This window comes from Myotis nattereri (assembly GCF_964212035.1).
Source record: "Myotis nattereri genome assembly, chromosome: 13".
NCBI lineage: Eukaryota > Metazoa > Chordata > Mammalia > Chiroptera > Vespertilionidae > Myotis > Myotis nattereri.
In genome coordinates, this window is record NC_138088.1 from 27,664,544 (window position 1) to 27,689,791 (window position 25,248).

A 25,248-nucleotide genomic window follows, 5' to 3' on the forward strand; every position below is an offset into this window, starting at 1 on the left:
TTGAGGGTTTTGAAATCTGACCACACATTAAACTATCTGGTGTATGTTGTGTACACAGTGGAGAGTTCCATTTTCGTAAAGCAGGCTCTATCTTGATCACCATCAGTTCACATGATAGGAATCTTAGCCTATGTTCTCAAATATATCCTAGGGGAGTTTTAGAGTAAAGTGGATTTCCTCATTAAATACATAATTCAGGTAAGTCCAATAAAAGGAAGTAAACTTTTAGGTAAGTCGAACCAATAAAAGGAGGTAAACTTTTAATATTATGGGTCCAGTTGGACAGGATTTATAATTTGAGTAACCTTTTAATAAAAATTTCTAATTAGATTTTTTTCCCCTTATCATTAACTTGTGCTTACTTGGATTTAGTTGATAGAATAGGGAAGAGCAAAGAGAAGAAAAAGGAAAGCCTGGATTTCTAACTACACAGTCTCCAGAGGGAGGAGATAGCTACCACTGCTTCTGCTGTCAGTCATGATAGTTGAGTCGCCCACTGCATCTGAGAACATCTGAGTTTTGGGACCCTTTCATCTTTTACAAGGTATTGATGCCATCATCTCACTTGGAAGTCAAAAGGGAGACTTTATTTCCCTTCCTAGTTCCCTGTCCCCCCACTTCCAATATCACATTTCACTGCTGAACTTCAGTCTTTTGCAGAACTGATATTGTTGTAAAGACATGTGCTGTTTAACTCAAAGACCAGGATTCTGAGGGCCATTACTAGGACAGAGAAATGAGACCAGAGATCACAGTGGGCAGTGTACCCAGCTAATTGGTTAACTTGATATGACTCTTCAGAATCCCTGTTACTGTGTTTTGGAGGTAACAATAGATTCCTTTTTTTCCTCTTTTTCATACCAAATTAAATATTTTTCAATTAAAATGTAGACAGATCAGAACAATGAACATCTTTATATGCTCGCCTAAATTCACCAATTTTTAGCATCATATCACTCCCACAGCACACACCTCTTCCACCCTGCCTTCGTCCCTTCCTCTCTTGTCTGTCTGTCTGTCTGTCTGTCTGTCTCTGTTCCCTTTTGCCCCACCACCTGACAGTAGGTTTCATTCCTAAGTATTCTGTGTGCATCTCCCAGGAACAGAGGCATGAGAATGAGAATATTTTGAGGCTGCCATCCACCCTGTCGCACAGTGTCCCCTATGGGGACTCACAGAAGAAGTTGTTTTCTCAGGTCCTAATATGAAGTAAAGCTCCTCAGTTTTAGGACACCAAAAATGGCCAGGCTGCTAGAAGGACACTCAGAACTAAAATTTCAGAAAGCATAGCACCTGTTGATTAGCCTCTGTGTAACTTTTAGCTCTATTTGGCTGTTAGACTTTTTCTCCCCTCTGACTGTCCATGCCTCCTCCCCCTTTTAATATATTTAAAATCGCCTATATTTATGCAAAGAACAGTGAATTTTAGAATGAATTTATATATACAAGTGAGCCCAACGGGAATCTGAAATTGCAGTGGGCCCTGCGAGAGGAATGGGCCATAATTGTCTCACCTCACTGTGCCCCTTTTGGGATACCAAGACAAAGTAGATGGAATTTCCCCCTGAAGCCCCAGTAGTTTGGCTTTTTTCTTTTGAATATGCTGCCTTGATGTTCATGTTAAAAACATTCTCATCTGAAGTCTCACAGGACGCGGCACACCCGCGTGCGTGCCCACTTCTCGGGGAGGGCCCGAGCCTCACATTCTCTTAGGGCAAGCACTGCCCACTCTGACCTGGTGTAACTTTCGTTACGGAGGGGCCCATGACATGGGTGCGAAGTGGGCACCCCTTAAATGGTTACATCTGTGAGAACAAAGCGAAGACAGTAGAAAGGGTGTTGGTGGAGATTTGAGAATGGAGGTGGGTGTTGTCTGAAATAGCAGATGGTGGAGATGGCCAGAGGCATGAGCAGCTGGAGGAATCTGGTGAGACCTGCTAGCCGGACTAGATGACCCAGGTTGGGGAAGGAGGAGATAAAGAGAGTGTGGAAGGGGTCAGTCAGATGCTGATCTGCTCGGTGCCATCTCTTCGGTTCATGACAGAAACGACGACTGTGCCCCGAGTTGTATAGAGGAGACACTAGGCAGAGACTGGACTGTAGTGCATCCAGATGGTTGGATGAATCACCCTAATGTTCTGTGCGCCAGGCGCCAGGCCACGGACAAGCATTATCTGATGTAACCCTTAAAAGAACCCGTAAAATACAAGTAGTTACCCTCAGTTACAGATGCACCGTGGGTCCTGGAGAGGTTAAGCTGTTCTAAATGTGCTACCTCCAGGCTTTCCATTACGTGGAGGCTGCTCTGTGACATGCTAATACTTCATCCTCACCCCTCACCTTCTAAAACTTTTTTTTGAAGTGTGACGTACATGATACACACTTATGCATGCTAATTAACATACAGCTTGATGCATCGGCACAGATGGAGGCACTTGTATAACATGCCCCCAGATCAAGAAACTGCACGTTACTAACACTGTGGACTCTCACTTTGCCGCCGGCCGGTCATTCCTCCCAGAGGAGCCACTGCCCTGGGTGTGAGCTCTTGTAAACTGGAATCATGCAGGATGCCCGCTTTACTGTTTAACTTCTTTCTCCCAGCATCATGTCTGTGAGATTCATTCATGTTGTTGATCTCTTCCTTTTTTAGATTGGGTCTCAGGACCTAGAGTTCTAGGAAAAGCATACTGTGGGACTACGGAGTCCCCCTTGGTTTCTTCAAAACTTGTGAATTTGGAAAATGTAGTCGAGGAGGTGTCATGACCTATAGGAGAAAAAGCTATCTGGATTTTCAGAGTCCTTGGAATAAAGGATTCAATATTAACAGGGAGATGCCTTTCAGTATTTTTTAAAAGGATGAAGTAGCCCTAACCGGTTTGGCTCAGTGGATAGAGGGTCGGCCTGCGGACTGAAAGGTCCCAGGTTCAATTCCGGTCAAGGGCATGTACCTTGGTTGCGGGCACATCCCCAGTAGGAGGTGGGCAGGAGGCAGCTGATCAATGTTTCTCTCTCATCGATGTTTCTCTCTATCCCTCTCCCTTCCTCTCTGTAAAAAAATCAATAAAATATATTTTTTTTTTTAAAAAAAAGGATGAAGTGAAAATCTTGATGCATTCAGAGTCTCTGCCAGGTGCATTTTTGTTTTATAGATGTGATGTGAGTTTGTACAGTATCCAGGGATCCTGAAAAGTTTGTTTGTAAATGAGGTTAAATTTGGTTTTATCAAAATGTAAGCATATTAGAGGCCCGGTATACAACATTCGTGCACTGGGGCGGAAGTTGGGTCCCTCAGCCTGGCCTGCGCCCTCTCGCAGTCTGGGACCCCTTGGGGGATGTCGCCTGTTGTGGAGGCAGGAGAGGCTCCCACCACCTCTGCTGTGCTCGCCAGCTGTGAGCCCAGCTTCTGGCTGAGTGGCACTCCCCCTGTGGGAGTGCACTGACCACCAGGGGGCAGCTCCTGCGTTGAGCGTCTGCCCCCTGGTGGTCAGTGCATGTCATAGCGACGGGTCATTCCGCTGTTCGGTCGATTTGCATATTCGGGTTTCATTCTATAGGATGTGGGATCTTGATGGGAAAAGAAACTGGAAATTTGCAATGTGAAATTTGTGCTCTTTAGTCAGAGACCACCAGGGACACACTTGTCATTGAACAAGTTGAGTATAATATTGCTCGTTGCAACCAGGAGAATACTGCCTGGAGTGTAAGAGGGTGTTAGAAAGAACCTACTGTAGGATTTGGGTTTTGGCTGGGTAATCTTGAGAGTGTCTACAAAAGTGCAGGTACTCTCTAGATTGGGTGTTTGCAAAAGTGAGGGCAGTCATGGCTGGTGTGTGCTAAGTGGTTAGAGCATTGGCCCAAACACCGAAGGGTCATGGGTTAGATCCCTGATTGGGAGGCAACCAATTGATGTGTCTCTCTCACACTGATGTTTCTCTCTCTCTCTCTCTCTCTCTTTTTCTCTCCCTCCCTCCCCTTCTCTGCTTCCCTTCCACTCTCTCTGAAAATCAATGAAAAAAATATCCTTGGGTGAGGATTAACAAAGTGAGGGCAGTTTTCTGAGAATCTCAATAAATCCTACCTGTGGAGAGGGCAGAGTGGAGTCTGAGGAAACTGTAATTGGTAAGGAAGCAGCAGTCACTCATTTCGGCTTGGGTGGGGAGGGTTGGATATTTGGTGGGTTTCCCAGTGATTTTGTTTTGCCTCATTTTGTCATGGTCTCAGAGTGACCCTGTTGGCTGTGGATGTTCTAGGAGATTGTGTCCTGGAGGAGAGCAGCCTGACCTGTGCCAGATTGATTTGCAGTAACATTGAGGTCTAGCTATAAGCATCAAATCAGCTCCTGCATATCAAGGACTGCTGCTTTTTTTTTTTTTTTTTTAATATATTTTTACTGATTCTGGAGAGGAAGGGAGAGATGAGAGAATCCTTGATTGGCTGCCTCCTGCTGGGGATAGAGCCTGCAATCCCGGCATGTACCCTTGACCAGAATCAAACCCAGGACCCTTCAGTCTACAGGCTGATGCTCTATCCACTGAGCCAAACCAGTTAGGGCTGCTTTTTTTTTTTTTCTTAAGGAAAATTTCTGGGCTTTTGTTTTTCATAAATCTACACTTTATAATATGGGTGGTCTTTAGTAGATACTTATTTCTTAAGATACTAAATAAGAATTTGAATAGACAGTATATTTAGGACATTATCCTTTTGATCCTTGTTTTCAGGCTTCTTGGTGACTGGGGCTGCCCAGTGTGGACTTGTTTTTAGAGTTTTAGGTAATCCTGGTGAAGTCACATGGGCCTCTGGCAAATGCTTAATCACACTTTGCCCCTTCTCTCCTTACCTGTGGAGTGAGGGTAATTAAAACAGTGACCCAAATTTCTTAATGGCCCCTTGTGATGTAATGGTTAGATCTCAGAACCAGGTGATGTCTGCTAATTTATACTGCACCTCCTTCCGACAAGGATTCTGGGTGGTCGAGAGGATGTGTCTTCCCTCTGGGCACTCCATCCGGATCTTCCCTTCCCTTTCCCCTTCCTTTCTTCCGTGGCTTGGCCCAAGAGAGCACTCATCGTTGGGGTACAACTCCTTGCCCACAAAGAAAAGTTTTCTGAAAGTAGGTTTTCAGTCTAAGAAAATTTCATCAAGGGATGTCCATGGAGCTACTGAAGTACCTCCTTGTGTTTGCTTTTAAAGCAGGGTTTGAGCAGAAGGCTTGCACTTTGACGAGCCCAGTATTCTGATGGGTTGCGAGTAGTTAGGGGCTTGTGGGTCCATTCTGAGTCACCTGAGGCTCTGACCCTTTCACGTGAGCTAGGGATGGGCCTTGACTAGCATGCTTTCCTGATTTTCTTGTGTAACAGAGCATCGAACCTCCTGGTTTCTGGCACCTGCCTTTTGCTACTGGAATGCTTGTGCATGTAGCCTTGTCTGTGGGCTGCAACTGAATATGAATTCTCCTCCGATTTCATGGACAGAATGTGAAATAGGCTGTTGAGGAAGGTGAGTTTTACCTGGCAATATCCTGCCTGACAATATTCAAGAAAAGGAAGGGAAAAGATGAAGAGGAGTGTTCAGGTCAGTTGAAAAAGAGCTTCAAAACAATGCAAGTGGGTGGGGAAAAAAAAAAAAGAGAGAGGAGCTAGAAAGTAGATATTTTTGTTGGTAGGTAGAGTACTTACTGTGTTCTGAGGACCTGTCTTATTTTATTTTTGTATAAATATGTGGCCACTTAATCCCATTGAAATTTCATTAACACCCGGATTTAGTTCTTTAACTCTTTTCTGACTGCTTAATCTCTGTGTGCCTGTGTTAACTCTGTTTTGATTATTGTGCCTTTACAGGAGGTTTTACTAGGCCATATGGCAAGTTCTGACACATTGCTTTCAGAATTGTTATGACTGTTACGGTCCCCATGTCACGTCTCTTAAATCCTGTGGGGATTTTATGTTGGGGAGAATTTCTATCTTAAAAATATCCCAACTTATCTATTCATTAAGGTTTATATTTCTTGACTCTAATGCTCCAGTGAAGCTGCTAAAACTACTTTCCTTCATCTAGGACTCCATCTTTTTTCTTAGGTACCCTGTTTTTCCCATTGTGAGTAGGAATTTTTTTTTTTTCCATTTTACTTTCTCATATATAGGAATGATTTTATTTCGTGTTTTTAATGTGTTGCCTGGCTTCTGGTCACCTTGCTGAACCAAAAGTATTGTTGGCTCTCTTGCATTTTTCAGGTGGGTGACACCTGGAATGACAAGTGTGTGTCCCCTTCTTTCTAGCATCTTCCAGTCACCGTAGAATCAGGTCATACTCTCATTTAACCTGACATGCTCAGCTGTTTATAACCCAGTAAACAGAGTACTGGAGCAAACAGCGTCGGCTCCTCTGCCCTCTTATTCCACGAACGTCTGTAGGCTCTGGGTCAGTCTCCTTTCCTCTGTTGGCTACTGGTGTTTCCTTGTACTTGCCCCCTGGGTGTGTTTTATTGAATTTTATTTGGACAAGAAACTTCTAGGCTCTTCAGATCTCTCTCTCTCTCTCTCTCTCTCTCTCTCTCTCTCTCTCTCTCTCTCTCTCTTTTTTGTCTGCCTTTCCTTCCTTACCCTGAGTGTGTCTCTCCCAGACCTTACTGGGTTTGGTCACCACAGAGGAGCTCTCGGTCATAGCTGCCCTAGATGAGTGATCTCTGCCAGATTTTAAACATCTGTTTCTGGTAACTCTTTACTGTAAAAACTTTGAAAAACAAGTTTACCCAGTGAGTGTGAGTGTCTGGCTCCACTGTAAATACGTTCTGCAGTGATGACAGGTCACCCCTCAGGTGTGGGCACGCAAGGCCAGGGCCAGGAAGTGGTAATGAGATCAAGAGTTCATCCTGAAGATGTCATCCCTCCCATGAGCTGGACCCTTGCCAGGGACCCCAGCCAGGTGTGCTGCCAGGACCCCAACCAGAAGCCAGTGCCATCGCCTACCTCCTGTTCCTTGAGCCAAGTAGCCATGAGTTCTGTCACTTTTCATTCACAGCGTTACTTGGATCCTTCGTCCGGGGTCCGTTTCCTTCGCTGCCACAGGGGTCATGGGTCACTGTAAAAGCCTTGGTTCTTCTGCACTCCAGGTGTGGCCAGGGCTGCAGATGCACTCAGAATCTCGCCAAGTCCTTGTGTGTATCCCCCGGGGAGGCTGAGCTCCTTGCACACAAGAGAGTGTCATCATAGCTTCTGGGTCCTGCACAAAGCCTGGCCCAGTGCCCCACATGGGACAAGGTGACAACTGTTTTCCTGACCTGGGCTGGTGGAACCCAACGCAGTCACTCACCCTGGCCCTGGAGCCCATCTGCTGGGGTTTGCATCCAGCTCTGTCCCTGTAAACCATGTGGTCTTGGACGCAGTTGCTTTGCCTGTCTCTACCTCATTCTCTTTGTCTGCAAAATGGGCAGCATAGTGGTGGGTAAAGTGCTTAGAAACCTGTGAAGGATGCAGAGCAAATTAATCACACAAAAAATAGGGTAAAAAAACAAACAAACCAAAGAAACAGGTTCACTATACAGACATTGTGTTGTCAGTACCACCCTCAGAATGACCTCTGTTGCTCTGAGTTTTGTCTCCTGGTCATTTCTAATGCACCTGAGGGTTGTTGTGAATCGCTTCAGCAAGCAAAAGCAGGATCATGTGGCTCCTAGCCTGTGTTTTCCTATTGATCATAATATTAGGACAGTTTTGTCACTTGTTCTCAGTTATGGGTAATTAGAGAATCTGTTTTCTTTCCTTGTCCAACTTCTGGAGGCTTCCTGTATTCCTTGGCTGGTGGGCCTTCTCTGGTCAAAGCCAGGAATGGCAGCATGGTCCTCAGGTGGCATCACTCTGACCTCCTCTGCCACCTGTTTTCCATTTTAAAGGACCCCTGTGATTACATTGAGCCCACTCAGTTACCCCAGGATAATCTCCTTATTTTAAGGCCAGTTGATTAGCAACCTGAATTCCATCTCAATTTCTCTTTGCCACATTAGTAATATATTTACAAATTCTTGGATTTAGGATGTGGCTTTTTTGGGGGCGGGGGGTGTTGGTATTATTCTGCCGACTCTAGCTTCTTATTATGGACTAGAAGCCTGGTGCACGAATTCATGCACCTTTGGGGTCCCTCGGCCTGGCCTGCAGGATCAGGCTGAAACCATCTCTCCAACATCCCCCGAGGGGTCCTGGATTGCAGGCTAGGTCGAGGGACCCCACTGGTGCACAATCAGGGCCAGGGAGGGATGCGGGAGGTTGACCAGCCGGGGATGGGTCATGGGAGGGCTCCAGGGCATGTCCAGCCCATCTCTCTCAGTCCCCATCAGCCAGACCCCAGCAGCAAGTTAACCTACCAGTTGGAGTGTCTGCCCCTTGGTGGTCAGTGCACATGATAGCAACTGGTCGACCAGTCGACTGTCTGCCCTCTGATGGTCAGTGCATGTCATAGTGATTGGTTGAGCAGCCTTAGCATATCATTAGCATGTTATGTTTTGATTGGTTGAACGGATGACCAGACATTTAGGCTTTTATTATATGGGATTAATTTGTTGCTTGCATTCATATAGATGGCAATTCAGTGGACATCTTCATACGTCAATCTCTGTGTATCTCTGGTCAATCCATGGACCAGCTTTCTGTGGTTAGAATATTTCAAAATGATAATTTTAATATGTTTGACAAAGATGTTCAAATTACTGACACTTCAGTCTTGGTTGGGTAGGAGAACAGAAGGCAAGTTTAGTGCCAAAGAGAAATTTTTAGAGCTGGGAGGAGACCAATTTGTCCCTTTGTAGTAGTCCTGTCAGAGTGTACGGTCCTGTCTCTCATTGTAGCCTTATTCTCTGTGCCTTCTGGCACATGTAGTACGTGTTTGCTGGTGTATGTTTGCTAGATACATGAGTAAGGAAATGAGTGTATGCACTTAGGACCCACACACACGCATGCACGTGCGTTTCACCATTAAATTCCTTCCTTTACTTTGTTTCCTTCCCAATATAAAATCTCAATGGATGTTCTGTCTGAATTACTAACCATGGTTAATTTTGCAGCATTTGGAGTGTGGACAGCTGTTCTTGTTTTAAATGTAATACTGCCTCAACATCATTGAAATGGGGGGCATTTATTCTCATATAAAGTGTTTAAGATGGATGGTTTCAACTGTTCTGTCTTTGCTAATGTTAAAGGCTAACTCGATGTCCTGTGTTTTCTCTTTCTCCTCCCCTCTCCTTTTAATCCTTTTCGGTCCAACCTCGAGGCTGACTCAACAGACCAGGCGCTAAGAGCAGGTCCAACGTCAAGCAATAAGAACATTAAAAAGTTCAACATTCAATCCTGTCAATTAATTTGGACCAGACTGTTTGAATTCTAAAAATAACATTGGACCGCAAAGGATTAAAATACAAAAAAAACCAAAACAGTTTATTACAAAATCTTCACAAATTTATATAGGGTTACTTGGAAATAGGCAGAATAAAAATGGCACAGTCCCTTGTCCATGGGGCCAGGTGTGTTTTCGAATGAAGGTTTTTGGTGGCAAGAATGGGGGTGCATTAGTTTCCTGGGGCTGCCATAACAAAATACTACAGACTGGCTAAGAACAGCAGAAATGCATTCCCTCACCGTTCTGGGGGCGGAACATCTGCAGGCAAGGGGTTGGCAGGCCCGTGCTCCCTCAGAAGCCTTTCGGGAGGGCCTCCCGTCTGCCAGCTTCTGGCACTTCCTGATGTCCCTTGACGGGTCTCTGCCTCCGCAGTCACATGGCATCTCCCTGTGCGTCTCTGTTCTCCCTTCTCACAAGGACACTAGACTGTTGGATTAAGGCTCATGCTAATGGCCTCGTCTTAATTTGATTATACCTGCGAAGCTCTTATTTCCAAATAAGGTCAGAGTTGCAGGTACTTGGGGTTAGGTCTTCAACATATCCTTTGGTTGGGGTTGTGGGGGGGTGGGCGGGCGGAGCGGGGATACAATTCAATGCAAGGCATAAGGGTTGGGGTATGGAGGGGTAATCCTGAGCGCATGCTACCTGCAACGTCACTTCTCATGGGTTAGAGCAGCAGTCCAGCGAAATGTGTACTGTCACACTGAGTGTGTTAGTCAAGCTGCAAACAGGCTTATATTCATTTCACATCAGGCTTTGCCACCGCATGAACGCAGGTCAGGCTGGTGGGCTTCCTGCCAAGTGGTTGCAGCTTGTGGCTTTCAGTCTCTTAGATTTGGGGGTTGTGTTTAAAGGCTTGAGGACGGATGTTAGGTTTTCACCTTAATTCCTAACAGTGGATTCGTGAGCTTTCTTGGAAGTTCTATCCGGGGAGAGTGACTGCTCATGTACTGTCTCATGCTATTATCCTGCCCCCCCCCCCCACACACACACACACTTTCTGGGCAGTTGTGCTCCTTGGATGCACAGACCCAGCTCCGGGTATCAAGGAGGTGATGTAGTTGGACCACTAGATCCCTGTGTCCAACCGAAATAGAAATTATGCTGAAAGTTAAACCTTTGCTAGAAGTAAAAGCCCTTCTCTTCCTCCTTCCTCACAGAAAAACAGTATGTCTATACGTCAACATCCCCCAGATCACAAAGCCAGTCCTCCCCTCGAGCCAAAGTGTTGTGGTTGGCTCCCATAGAAAGTCGTGGAGAGGCCAAACTTGAGACGCCTTGAGATGAGCCAGCAGACGATGAACGGGGAGTAAAGGCTGCCACTTGTTCACTTGCAACTGTACAGGAAACAGACACAGCTTTGTAGCTGTGAGTGTAGGTCGAAGTTTGCTTAAATCCTCACGTCTTAACTGCATACCGAAACCCAAGCTGGGGGAATCTGCTGGAAGAGCCTCCGGCTAGTACAGTATCGGACTTTGTTGAAGCACGTTCTTTGTAACAGTTCTTACGGCAGAAAGAATTGGAAACATCTGGAATGTCAGGGAGCTGGTTTGGGCACATCAGTGAGATAGGACATTTGCGACATCAAACATGGTTGGAGGAACATTTAATCACAGAGAAGACTTACACTATAATAAGTGGGGTGAAGGGATAGAGTGTGCCTGTAACGTGAACCAATTTTGCCACATGTATAAGCATCGCGTCTAGAAGGGATGGATAACGACGTTAACAGTGCTTCGCATAATAGACTTTAAAAATATGTAAGTGGAAGTTTTCTGTAACAAGGCTATTTTTTAAAATTCACTTCCTCCTCTCCTCATCTTAAGTCCCTTGATCCAGAGGCCTTTTACTCTTGGGGGAGAGTTGTATTCCGTTATATTTAATCATAGAACTATTCTCTTTTACTGCTACATGTCAGCTGGATTTGGGGGATACTTCCTAGCAATTGCTGTTCACAGCAGGGTAAGACTCCCACCACCTCCCGGGGCAGGATGCTGACGTGGGGAGAACAGTGGACGGGGAATAGGGAGAGGTGGGTTCTGGTTCCCACTTCGCTACTGACCACTGTCTTCCGTGGCGTCAGTGTCCGCTGGTGACCGCAGGTTTTTCCTAGAACTCATCTGGGGGGTGTGACTGATTTTGTTTGTTTGTTCTCAGCTGCTGTGCCATAGAGGATGTTAAGTTATTTCATATTCTACAGAGGGTGAAGCGCAGGCTTAGGGAAGAAGGAAGCTTGCCAAGTCAATTAGGAGTTAACATAAGACCAGGATGAGCGCTGAGGTCCCCGATGGCTGGCGCAGTGTCCTTTCGTCTGCTCTGGTTCACCTCCTGTACTGCTGCTCCTCACAACCTCTGGGCCCCACCCCTCAGCTGGCCCAATAGTTTATCTTTTCTTTTTTCACATGAGTATTAGGTGGTACTAATGCAATCTTGAACTTGGGCTTGGGAATCCTTTGCGGACAAGGCAGCCCCTCCCAGTTGCATGTGCGCGTACAATAAAGGAATGTGTTTTATATGTCCTTATTAAATAAATCCTTACTCACAGGAGGCGTGGTAGGTGATGGGAAGGAATCACTATTTCTGAGTGGGGTGGATAGCCACTGGGGGACTTTTCTTATCCTGCAGTTTCTTTATAGACTGGAATTCATATCCTCACTGGTCTGCCTATTGCAGACCTGCCCCCCCCCCCCCATGGTCTCTTAGACATGTCTTTTCTTACCCTTGCCAGGTACCCCTTAATTCATTCTCTGAAAGAGGGGAGCGGGTGTGGAGAAAAGCTAAATGCCCAGAGCTTGCTGTCATCACACAGGAACAATATGTACGGGCTGTGTGTGCCATCAGGAAACATGTAATCTCCTACTTGCAGCGGCAGTGGTGGCAGTAGCAAAAAGTGGCTCCTTTGCAGTTCATAAAAATTGCCTGTCGGTCACCCAAAGCCACTCTGTTTGGGAAAGGAAATTACAGGGTGTCTCCTCCCCAAGAAGAGCTGCTTTGTGATGCGCAGGCACCGAGGGGCAGCTCAGATAATGTTGGCTTTAGCAGCAACAGAGTGGGTCTGGCTTCTGGCGGGTAATGCTGCATCCCTTGGGCGGGGGAGACGTTGAATGGTGTGGAGGTCCATAGGAGGACTGGGAGCTCCGGAGCCAGTCCAAGGTTTAGGTGTGATTCCCAGCCTTGCTACTTAGTAGCTTGGGTCCTTGGGCAAGTTGCTTGACCTTTCTCGGCCCGTTAACCCATGTATGATCTTGGGCTGAAATGTGTGAATTAAATAATCCATAGAGATAATGTGTGGAAGAGACTGCTACAGTTCCATAAATACAATCAATACCTAAACATTGACCGCCATTATCATTTATTATAGGAATGCAGTCCATAAAGTTAAATATCCATTTATAAATATATATATACACATATACATGTGTATGTTCATATAAGCATACACACTAATATAAACTTTGTGTATTTGTATACATTTATGCACTTCATTATTCTGCAGGTTTTGGAGTGCATGTGCCCAGCCATTTCTTTTGTTACTGTGGTGGGTAAAATATTTAGCTTTTTTTCCTTCTGTGTAGCTTAATCTCATTTAAAATCTCCAGATTCTTCAGGCTATATTTTCTGCAGCCAAGATCATTTCAAGGCCAATTGCTAAATGTATGTATTAATGATGTTACTTGCCGGGAGGATTGTGTTATGTACTCCTGCGGGGGAGGGACAGTGTCTGTGGTGTTCACTGCCATATCCACATAGTGCTTGCCATGCAGGAGATGCTCTGTTGTATGTGTTGAATTAAATTAAAAAAAAATTTAATGACTGCAGTGGCTGCTGCTACTTAGCTGTTCTGGTTAAGAACTTATTATTGGAGGGAAGCAGATGGGGGAAGCCTCCTGGGAGTAGTGTTGAGGCTCACCCCTGCCCCTGTCAGCAGGAGTGGGGACATGTTTAGAAATACAGGGTTCCCGTCATGGGGATGCTGTGAGTTAGGCACATGGTGACTGGTGCGTGGCCAGTATTTGATCTGGAGTAATATTCATTTGCAATCAGTTTAACCTCCAGGGTGAAATTGACTGCCAATGAGTTTATTCTTTGCTCAATTTTTTGTTTTGTCATTTTTAATTTCTTTCACGATTTCTGTGGCTTTTGGAATGTAGCTTGCAGCGGGGAGAGTGGAAGGAGAGGTGGACGATTGCCGTCATTTTGGCTGTCGTTGGCCTGCCTGCCTGTTCCACTGAGGTCCCTTTACCACACCGCCCCCTATTGATTCTTTGGAGTATGACATTTCTGCCCGACTGGCTTCTCCCTGTGCTGGTGGCAACTGAGGAGTAACCCTCATTTTCCAAGGAGATAGAGCTGTAGACATTTCATATCCCTATTCTCCAGGCTTCAGTCACTGCCCCAGGGTCAGGTTTGGACGCTTCGGGTTGGTTGGGGATAGGTAGAGGTGGAGAGGGTGTGGCTTTGTCAGCTTTCTTGTGGGGAAAAAAAAATGATGAGACCTCAGTTTTTTTAAAATATTTTTTTATTGATTTCAGAGAGGAAGGGAGACGGAGAGAGAGATAGAAACATCAATGATGAGAGAGAATCATCGATCAGCTGCCTCCTGCAGATCCCCTAGTGGGGACCAAGCCCGCAACCCAGGCATGTGCCCTTGACCGGAATCGAACCTGGGACCCTTCAGTCCGCAGGCTGACGCTCTGTCCACTGAGCCAAACAGGCTAGGGTGAGACCTCAGTTTTTAAGAACACATCTTCCAAGAGCAATGAGTAACTTCCCCCATGGCCCCAGGAGGTAGTAACTTCATCACCGTGAAGATCATGGATTTACGGAAATCGGTGACGTGACTCTCAAACACAGAACGCTGATGTGGTCGTTTCTCTGGGTTTCTACCCATAGATCTCTATCTAGTGTGTGACTCTTGTTCTTACGATGGTGTGTGGCTGGAGACTGTTGGGCACAGATGTTTCTTTTTGCCTGATCTCTTTTTATATATTGCTTATAAGCCCGAGATTACTCATTCTGACGCTGCGGGAGCAGTTCCTGTGTTTATAATTGGGAAAATGGGTTGTGACTCCACTGTGAGACTGTACATTCTCTAGTGCTGTCATCAGGAGAGGAGATGAATGTTTTAGCAGTCTGAATATAGCATATAAGATCAAAAAGAAAAAAGCTTCCGACTGTACTTAATTGGGTCACGAACAAGGCAGGTAGTCCTCCTCCTCGCGCCTGACCTAAAGTATGAACCATATGCTAGCGTTGCTCCTCTTCCACGCTGATCAGTTACGGGGAAACCTGGAGACATTTTAGGAAATCTGTGCCTTCGGAAAAAGGGCAGAAGCTTCGAAAAAGGGAAGTATCCTGGTTGAGAATGACAGGCACAGTGTTTTACTGCTCCTCCCATTCAGAGATGGGGGCTCTTTGAATCTGTTTCCTACCCTCTATAGATCTGGGATGGTAGAGCTCAGCTGAATCCCCAGCTGATGCAGCCACAGTGAAACAAGTGAGGAACCACTCATCAATCCATAGGATGATGGCAACTAACGTATTGTTGTTTGAAGACTATGCGTTGGGATAGTTTGTTGCATAGCAATCGATAACTTATAGAATGAACTTCCTCTGGGTAAAAACACTCAGGCAGGGATCCTGTTATGCCCGCCTATTCTCAAAAAATCATCAGGATTAGGAAGAACGCCTTTCACATTTTAGTATAATTTTGATCAATCTGATTCCTTTCTTCTTAGTCACCAGCTGATAGGACTGCCAGGTGCTCACAGCTCACAGGGAAGGAAGGTAGCCGATTTGGGGGGCGTGATTCATCTTGGGGAAAGGGTTATTTGGGAGTTAATGCTACATAGAGAGTAGTTTGAATATACTATACTGGTGTGCAAAGTGTAGCAATAGAAAAAAAATAATTCTGAGAGGAAAATTGAGAAAATACCAAAGAAACTTTTGAAAACTGTGCCTTGGATTGGCTCCATACTTAAAGTGGGGGGAAATTTCCCCCTTATCCTACTTGTATAGGATCTCTCTGCTCTTAGAAGCCAGGTTCAAGCTACTTCTTTTTAGTTCAATCATGACATGAATGAGTTTTTGAAATCTGGCTTTGGGAATTTGCCTACAGTTTATGTTGTTATAACAGGACATGTTATCTTAACAACCAATTTGTAAATTAGAGCATTTATAACTTCAGAGCTTGGATAGGTTGGGGTCTGCCGGTTACCATAGTAGACCTGGTGTTTGAAAAATGGACTAGCTACTTTTCTAAATTTATCAAAATATTAGACATAATTATTTTACAAGTCTGTTAATTGTTATAGTGAGTATGGTCAATTGAGTTTTAGAGGCACAGTATTTTACTGCTCCTTTCATTCAGAGATGGAATGAAAAGCCCTAATTATCACTATATAGTTAATTTTATTATAGATTTGTTTCTAAGTCTGTCTTTTGTTTCTATGTTTCTAAGTCCATTTCACATTTTTATATTCCCTTTATATTTCTGATATAAATGAAAAACATACTTGTTAGAGAGAGTGCTTTGCCTGGCCAATGTGGCTCAGTAGTTGAACATCACCTATGAAGCAGGAGGTCACTGTTCTATTCACAGTTAGGGCACATACCTAGGGGCATACAAGAGGCAGCCAGTCAATGACTCTTTCATCATTGATGTTTCTATCTCTCTCTCCCTCTTCCTTCCTCTCTGAAATCAGTCAATACACACACACACACACACACACACACACACACACACACACAGACATACTAGAGGCCTGGTGCACGAAATTCGAGCACGGGTAGGGTCCCTAGGCCTGGCCGGCAATCAGGACCGATCTGTGGGGCAACCAGCGGGGCGATCAAGGGGCCCCCACTGGCACCTGCCTTGGCTGGCCTGGCACCACCAGCTTGCTGACCCCGCCCCCCACCGCTGGTCGCCTCTCTCTGCGGGATGACCAGCGGGGTGATGGGGGGGTGCACCTGCGGGCTAGGGGTAGCTTCTGCGTTGAGCATCTTCCCCCTGGTGGTCAGTGAGTGTCATAGCGACCAGTTGTTCCACTGGTTGTTCCACCAGGTGGTCGATTTGCATATTAGGCTTTTATTATATAGGATATACATATTTTTTAAAGAGTACATTTTCAGAATTGTATAATCATTACTATAATCTTGGAACATTTTCTCCATTCCAAAATGAAACTGTATTCATTGGCAGTCTCTCCTCATTCTTCTCCCCGCTTGCCTGCTGCTGCACCAGTACCCTCCCCCCAAGCCTTTTGCAACCACAAATCTTTCTGTCTCTAAATTTGCCTGTTCAGAACATTTCATATAAATGGGATCATATAATATGTGGTCTTTTGCATCGAGTTTCTATCACTTAGCAAAATGGTTTTGAAGTTTTATCCATGTTGTAGCATGTCTCAGTCCTAAGAGGGAAAATGATTTAGCCACCATGGATATACAACCATTGCTTAATAAGTTTATTGTATAATATCTTATTCAGACAAAAATAATGAACAGACCATAAAACACAAGTAAGTTATGAAACATGACAAAACGAACTCCTGGATTCCCACCACTCAACTTCAGAACAAGAATGCTGGTGATACCATCGCATCTACCCAGGAATTTCATTCCTATCCTGTTCCCTCACCTCTTATCCTACAAATGAATCCTTATATAGTACATCATTTATTCTGCTTGTTCGTTTACTTTAATAAAAATACGTGTACAGCTTCATTTTTCCCCAGTCAGTATTATGTTTCTTTGATTCCTTCATGTTGTGTTTAGCTGTGCGTCTTTTGATTTCATTGCTTTTTAATTTTCTGTGTGATTGTATTGTTTCTCTTCTGAATAAATATCTGGGATGTTTCCAGTATTTTACTTATTAAGAACTAGAATGCAGTGAATGTTTTTGAACCGCCCCCTTGTACATGTTGAAGGTTTTTCTCTAGGGCATAGACCTATCAGTAGAATTGGTACATAGTAAAGTATAAGAATATTTAATTTTTAAAAATATCATACCAAATTCACACTTATATCTGTATTATAGGGGAATTCTCACTAGTCTACATTAACACTCGGTATTGCCAGACATCTTAACTTTCCCCAGTCTCGGGTGTAGAAAATGGTGATCTTAATTTGCACCTTTTTTATTACTCATGAGTTTGTTGATTATGAAATATTTTAAATTGCCATTTAAATCTTTGGTTTTCTTTTTTATTGGAGGTTATATTTCTCTATAGTGTTTATATATTCTGGATACTACTCATCACTTTGTTACATGTATTGCAAGTCTCCTTCAGTTTGAGGGCTGCCTTTTCACTTTTTTTATGGTCTTTAAATATAAACATTTAGCAACTTCTCTAACAATTTCTCATTGTTCCATATCCAAGCAAGTGATCAGTGGACTTATTTTGAATTGGGTGTTGACCAGTTTGGGTGGTGTTGAATTCAAGTGGTGAGCCGTGTAATCAGAGTTGTGTTCTAGTTATGTGTAACAGGACATGCACACAGGTATAGGTTTTGTTCTACTGTAGATGGGTGGTGAAGACTGGTCTTTCACTCTCGCTGGTTTGAGAGGCACTGCAGCTCGATCAGACTCGTAGCTGTTAGGGATCCTTCTTAGCATCAAGATTCTCTGAGTTCTTGTCCTGAAAGTCACCCTTGTTGCTGCTTTCTCTCCTGTCCTGCATCCTGTAACAGTGGCCTTGGCCATTGTTAGTATCTGGGGCAGAACAGCACAGTTGTGAGGCCTAATCAGAATTCTGTTCTGTATTTAAGTGATTTGCTGGCAATCCTGAATGTAATAAATAATATATTCACTTGTTGACTATTAATTGCTTTTACTATAAGATAGTGTGCAATATGTGGAGGAAATAAGCAGACTCAATAGAGAATTATAATCCTCGGGCAGGTAATGGAAGTCATCTCCTAGATTTTCTAATAGAGGAAATGAAAGCATCACCTGCTACCCACCCCTGCAATACCGACACTTAAATGTGAGACAGTGCAGGACAGTTGTTTGTGGTGTTAAACCCATTGGTATGATGGATTTTCCAGCTAATCCTGTAAGAGGTGCCAGTCATCAGTCATGAGTTCTGCTGAACTCTGAGCGTCTCCCGGAACAATCAGTTGTGCAGTGGTGCACCTAATAAATGACAGAAAGAACAGGATTTTATATAGTTGCCTGGTTTTGTGTTGTACTAATTTGCTTTTTGTACTAATTTGGTGTTAGATGCTACTTAAAGCTGAGGGGTTAAAATCAATAAATGTGGACTGTAAGTGACTAGTCAACAGAATAGTAAACTTAAATAATTAGAATGATATATTTAAATATATTCACAAATGTAAAAAATTTAAATGATAAATAGAGCCTGCATGGATTCATATGCATTAGAGTAATGGTTGCCAACCAGTGGCCCGTGGACCCCTGCTGGTCTGTGAGGTCTGAAAGGTTGGCGACTGCTGCATTAGAGCTTCAAGATATCTTAATTGTAGGATATTTATTTATTTATTTATTTTGTATTAAAACAAGTCAGCAATCAACTTAAAAGGAATTTTTTAAAAAAAACAAATGCAACATTGTTATCTTGGTAGTCACTTGAACTTTCTTGATTATATTCTTTACGTATGGCTGCTGTCAAATCCATTTTGCTTATAATTCTTGCTTTGAAAAGCTGTCCTTTTTTAAAAAAATAATTGACAGATCATGAATTGCATCATTCCACATAATTTTGGTTTTGGCACTTGGATTTTTTTCTCCTCAGCAGTGATTGCTACTGTTGAGAGTTTTTGCCTTCTCCTTTCTGTACTAACCCTGGATCTCCAAATGCCACTGATAAAGAACAGAAACACTAGACAATCACATTGGAATTTCCTATCAATTTTGTGCCTTGGTCATAACAGCAGCGGGTCAGCACGAACTGTGTTTTTCTTATCTGCAGAAAATTGTGCTCATTTAGAGTATGGTTGCCTAAGTAAGTACTGACTCAGGAGGAAATAATTTTCTCTAATAATTCTTTTGGTGTTTATTTTTTCCAGGGGACTTGGTACATTTCTCCTGTTTCCCCTCTTCCCATGTCTCTTTTGTCCCCCCTCCCCAGCCCCCGTTGTTACATTGGCTTTTTGGTAGGTTGGGGAAATAATGATGGAGAAATGTTTTGTACTCTAGGCCTCACATTAGCAGACATTGAGTGTTTACTGCTAAATGAGGAGCAAAATAGCAGTCAGTAATAAATGAGTAAGATTATACCAAATTCACTCTATTTCTAAACATAGCAAATAGAATCAATCATATTGAACATGAACATACAATCACAGGTTTTTAAATTTCCTCCAGAGTTTTTAAATCTTCAATCTACAAACATATGCAAAACACTGAGAAAAGGTTTTTCTTGAAAAATTTTCTAATGTTTTTGTTTATTTTCTTTGGAGAGTTTATAGAGTTATATAGTTAATTTTGAAATACAATTTTATTTATTGCGTTATTGAAATAGAATTTTATTTTTGAATTTGGATGTGTTTAGGTATGCTGAGATTTTTAAGCATTTCAGGTAAAAAGGAAAATATATTGCTACAACTAATGAAATTTCATACAGTATAGCCAGTTTGGGGCCCCTTTTGCAAATGGTGCCTGTGGTTTGCTCCTTTGCTTCTGGCTCTTGGCTTCTTGGGGGAGAATAAATTGAAAAGGTAATTTATTTTATGTCTTAGATAAAAAGGCCTGTTTTGGAGTTAGGGAAGAAAAAGCCAGGACTAAGATCAAGATCAAAGTGGATACTTACACCCTGGCCGGTTTGGCTCAGTGGTTGGAGTGACGACAGCCCAGACCAAAGGGTTTCGGGTTCGATTCCTGGTCAAGGGCATGTACCTGAGTTGCAGTCTCCATTACCGGATGGGTCACAAGGAATGCAGGAAGCCACCAATCGATGTTTCTCTCTCTTCTCCCTCCCTTCCACTCTCTCTAAAAAGTCAATGAAAAATATCCTCAGGTGAAGATTAAAAAAAAAAGTGGATACTTACTGCTTTTCTGTACTACATAGCTCATACTCTGATAATTAACTTTTACTCATGGTTGTCAGTACCCCTTATCTGTTCTTTTAAAACCAGTCTCCTCTGAGGCTATAATTAGATACAGCAGCTTGGTGGGGTTTTTTTGTCAGCATTTATGTGTTAATTCCTAAGATGATCTGAAACCAATTGGAAACAGGGTGAACTATGAACCGGAATCCTGTCCTCCCCATGGGTGGTTTTTCTCTGGCTGTTTAGGTGGTTTGGGAGGCAGAGTAACAGCCCTCAGTAAGAATTAATAAGTGGCAAAAACTTAGTTAAAGGAGACCGTTAATAAACTCCGTTAGGCTCTGTTCGCCGCCTTGTCAGATTGGTTTAACCAGCTTCCTCATGTTATTCATGGGCCCTGAGAGTAGCATTTTTTATTAATGAGCTTTGCCTAGAAATACGTGCCTATTCGAAAGTGGAGAATGATTTTTGTTTGCCAAGGCCTCCGTCTCTCACGACTGGTGACATGTCACTTACTTTGAAAGTACTTTTAGAGCAGATCTAGCCCTCTTCATCTCCCTGCCCCCAATTTAAAAAATTTGCTGCTTTCCCTGGTGTTAAAGAAAAACAGTTCAAGTCAAGTTGAAGATCTGATTGGTTCGTTGAACGATTCAGGAATTGGGCAGCGCCCATCTGGTAAAGAGAAGGGGCTCTGAGCAGTTGCATGAAACAGAAGGTTTTTCTGAGTGGGACGAGGGTGGGACGAGGAAGTTGAAGGAGTGGATTATTTCAGGCAGAGTCATCTTCCTGAAGGCAGCGGGTTTTATCAGGCAGATTACAGATTACCTCACCAGCCCGGACCAGGAAAGTTCAGATTGATTGTTTTAAAATTCCATTCCTGGGAGAGGCGGAGGCTGCAATTAGGTTAGTACTGAGAGGTCTTGGTGGGGCTTATGGCAAAGAACTCCATTTTGGGTATTTTGTTTCTTTTTAACCCTGGGAAGAATTGCAAAGGAAACCAGGTGTTCTGTGAAATACTGACCCTGTTAATCATCAGAGTTCTTTTTCTTTCTTTATTTTTAAAATATATATTTTATTGATTTTTTTTTTACAGAGAGGAAGGGAGAGGGATAGACAGTTAGAAAATCAATGAGAGAGAAACATCTGTCATCTGCCTCCTGGTGTGCCTGCAACCAAGGTACATGCCCTTGACTGGAATTGAACCTGGGACCCTTCAGTCTGCAGGCCGACGCTCTATCCACTAAGGCAAACCGGCCAGGGCCAGAGTTCTTTTTCTTAATGGAGATATTACTCATATACCATAAAATTCACCCTTTTTAAGTGTGCACTTCGGTGGTTTTTAGTATATTCACAAGGTTGTATGAACTCAGCACTGTCTAATTCCAGAAATTTTCATCACCCCGAGAAGAAACCTTGTATCATTAGCAGTCCTTCCCCGTTCTCCCCTACCCCTACCCTGGCCACCACTAATCTACTTTCTATCAAATGCTCTGCTTTCTATTGCACTGAAACCTTTTGTCCCTGCGACTTAATGGTTAGACGATATGGGAAGTGGGTGGAAGCTACATGAACAGACTCTTAGGGCCTGTCCTCTTGGTCAGCTGAGCCTGTGAGGCTGGTTCTCTTTATAGCTTGTGATTAAATTTACCTAAAATATCGAATGTCTGGTGGTAACATGCAAGAAGTTGAGCCTGACTTGATAGTGAAATTAATTTCTGGAAAACACCCTTTTGAATTCTAAGTACAAATCACCAAAAAGGCATTGAAGTTCCTCTCTACCTTTGTATTCTGTAACTTGAGAATACTCAGAATTCAAATCATATAGGACTTGGTCAGTCGAAACCAGAAAAACAGGTAGTTTGAACAGATTGTGGACTTGGATATACGTGTCAAATTATGCTTTGAATAAATTCTTTGGATTTCTGCCCGTTGCACATGTATGAGATCTTGAAGTATATGAGTTTTGAAAATGGCTGGGGATTAATTTAAAGTGGGAGGGGAAGCGCCAGTCCCCAGCAGTCTTCCTTGACCATAGTGTCTGGAAGAATAGACATTGAGAAATGCTGACGAAATATGAAGTGTGTAAGGGAACCCCTGGGGACCTAGGGGACTGCTCAGTGGACGCCCTGGGCTGGGGATAAAAATTTATTAGCTGTGATGTGTTCCTAATTGCTCAACTCTCCTGGATTATCCCAAATGGTTTCTTAAAGAAACGGAGTGCTGGAGCTTCTCCCAAAGTTTCCACTTTTTATGTAGCTGTGTTTTTCAGTCTAAGTACTGCATGTGGCTCTCTGTTGGAGAATTGCTTGGCAGGCAGTTCCAGAGCCTGGCGTACTTCCTCTGGGCCACTGTGATGGAGAGCAGGAAGGATGGACTCCCAGAAACCATGCCCGTTAAAGTGTGGGTGTTGGGGAAGCTAGTGAATACGGACAGAAATCTAAACCACCAGTGTTGGGAGTGGTTATCGGACCTTTTACAATAAAAGGTGGTAGTTGCTTCATGCAGGTGCCCTTTTGTGTCCTGCCCTCTGGCTCTCCTGTTATTTTAAGTGACAGATGCTGGACCAGGCTTGGAATTGATGTAGCTTTCCTTCCCTTGACTTGGCAGATGAAACAGGAATGCATTATTGGGGATTAATGCATCAAAATGCTGCAGTTTAAAAAGTGCTTTGAAATATAGTGGAGTCCATCTGAAACAAGTATTTTCTTTCTGAAAACATTAATTTCCTTCAAGGGTGGTTGGTTTTTCTGTTTATTCTGTTCAAACATAGATGGGGGGGGGGGGGGCGGGATTTACAGAAGAATATTTTCAATTCCGTTGAATTATGCCTGACTCTGTTTTAATCTCTTTTTAAAATTCAATAAAGCCTGACCTTCCTTGCCCTCACCTCCAAAAAAATTCCCAGTAGGGAAATGGATAAAAAACGAAACTCCTTTTGGCCACCCTCACTCTTCACCCCCTGGGTCCCCACTACTTTGCAATAACTACTTTCCAGCCATTTGGTTTATTTCCTTACAGTAACTACTCAATGAACATGTAATGAATCCATGTGTATCTGTAGTGCTTTTTAAATGACACACCCAAACCCTAAAGAGGTGACATAATTTTACTTTTTAAAGTGAGTTGAACTTCTCTGCTGCCGTTAAAAAACAAAGTTGCCCAGATATTGTAATTACAGTAAGTTCTCACTTAACCTTGTGGATAGGTTCTTGGAACTGCTGTCAAACAGGTTATCTGATATTCACAAGAGCTGAGTTCCTACGATCTCATCAGCACTATGATGAAACAGTCTTGACCCGAATGACATTATGTGAGGACCTGCTAGATAAACTTGTGAGGTGTAGTGACTTTCACATAGTTACGGATTGATGCACGGACCCCAGAATTGGACTTATCTGCCATGTGAGAAGGCGCTTTCTGTATTCTGGTGATGGACTTGAGATTGCTTTGAAAAACTGCAAAACAGTCTTTGTTAATGACTTTGACATATCACTTTAAGAAGAGGGACTGTACATAGTACAGGGAGGCCCTTGGGGGTAATAGTAGGATTGCTGCTGAGTTCCTCGGATTTGTGCGTCTTGGGGTGTGTTGGTTCACAGTTAAAAATAGGGCTCTAATTAAAATGGGTGTTCTCGCTGGAAATAAGAACTATATTTCAATTAGTAAATTTCCTGTTTCCTTAACTTGTGTTTTTTTTTTTGTTCCCTTTTAATTTTTTTTAAAACAGCAAGCCAGGGCTGAGCAGGAAGAAGAATTCATCAGTAACACGTTATTCAAGAAAATTCAGGCTTTGCAGAAGGAGAAGGAAACCCTTGCTGTAAATTATGAGAAGGAAGAAGAGTTCCTCACTAATGAGCTCTCCAGAAAATTGATGCAGGTAAATTATCCATTCTCCCCTCTCATCTCCCCTGCCTGCTGTCCTCTCCAGGAAAAAACGACTTTGATGGAGCAGTTTGCTCAAAACATTTGCTGATGAGCTTGTAGCTAACAGTCTTTGGAGATTAAAAATGCCTGGTAAAGATGGCAGCAGTGTGATACTGAAGACTGTGGTTCCCTAGCTCATCTGCTCAGGGAAGGGAAGCTACTTTACATCAGCATTTCAAGTAACAGCTGAGGAGCCCAAGGCCTCCGCCTGGGAGTGAATGCTGTGTGCAGTATTTTTGGATATAGGAGAATTAATACCAAATGTGAGATTTCTTTCCCCTTTTATGTTGAACCTGTAATGAATGCATAAACATTTTTGGCAGTCAGAACTAGGTCTTTTGTACTAAAATATGGGGATATAAAGTGAAGTGTCCATTTGGGGGAAAAAAATAAAAGGTCTTCACAATCCATGGTTAAAATGACATGCAATCAGTTGTGTTCAAGTGGGTGTATAATATGTTACTAAACAAATATTAAAACTTAAAAAATTATTTGTTTTAAATATTAAAACAACATTAATCACTAATAGTTTGTAAAAGATACCACACAAAACATACAGGAAGGTTTGATTTATTTATTTTATTAGTTCAAAGGCTCTCCCCTCCTTTTTTCTCCCATACTCCCCCCTTGCCTCCCCAACACTTACTAGTGAAGTACAAAAGTAAAATTTGTTTAAGGCAAACATTTTGTGGGCTACTTAGTATGAACTTAAGAATAAGTAGGATAGCCCTGACTGGTTTGGCTCAGTGGATAGAGCATCGACCTGCGGACTGAAAGGTCCCAGGTTCGATTCCAGTCAGGGGCATGTGCCTTGGCTGTGGGCATATCCCCAGTGGGAGGTGTGCAGGAGGTGGCTGATTGATGTTTCTCTCTGATATATGTTTCTAGCTCTCTGTCCCTTTCCCTTCCTCCCTGTGGAAAATCAATGAA

General features: G+C 43.3%; 1 protein-coding gene across 1 annotated transcript in view; it reads left to right on the forward strand.

Annotated features, from left to right (window-relative positions):
* CCDC6 (coiled-coil domain containing 6) overlaps nucleotides 1-25,248 on the forward strand; it is a gene marked incomplete at its 5' end in the record, with an annotated part of 106,591 nt that overhangs the window by 26,505 nt on the left and 54,838 nt on the right. Inside the window, one exon of the mRNA XM_081104607.1 lies at nucleotides 24,122-24,271. Coding sequence (XP_080960733.1) covers nucleotides 24,122-24,271 — 150 coding nt within the window. The remainder of the gene's footprint in view (nucleotides 1-24,121; nucleotides 24,272-25,248) is intronic.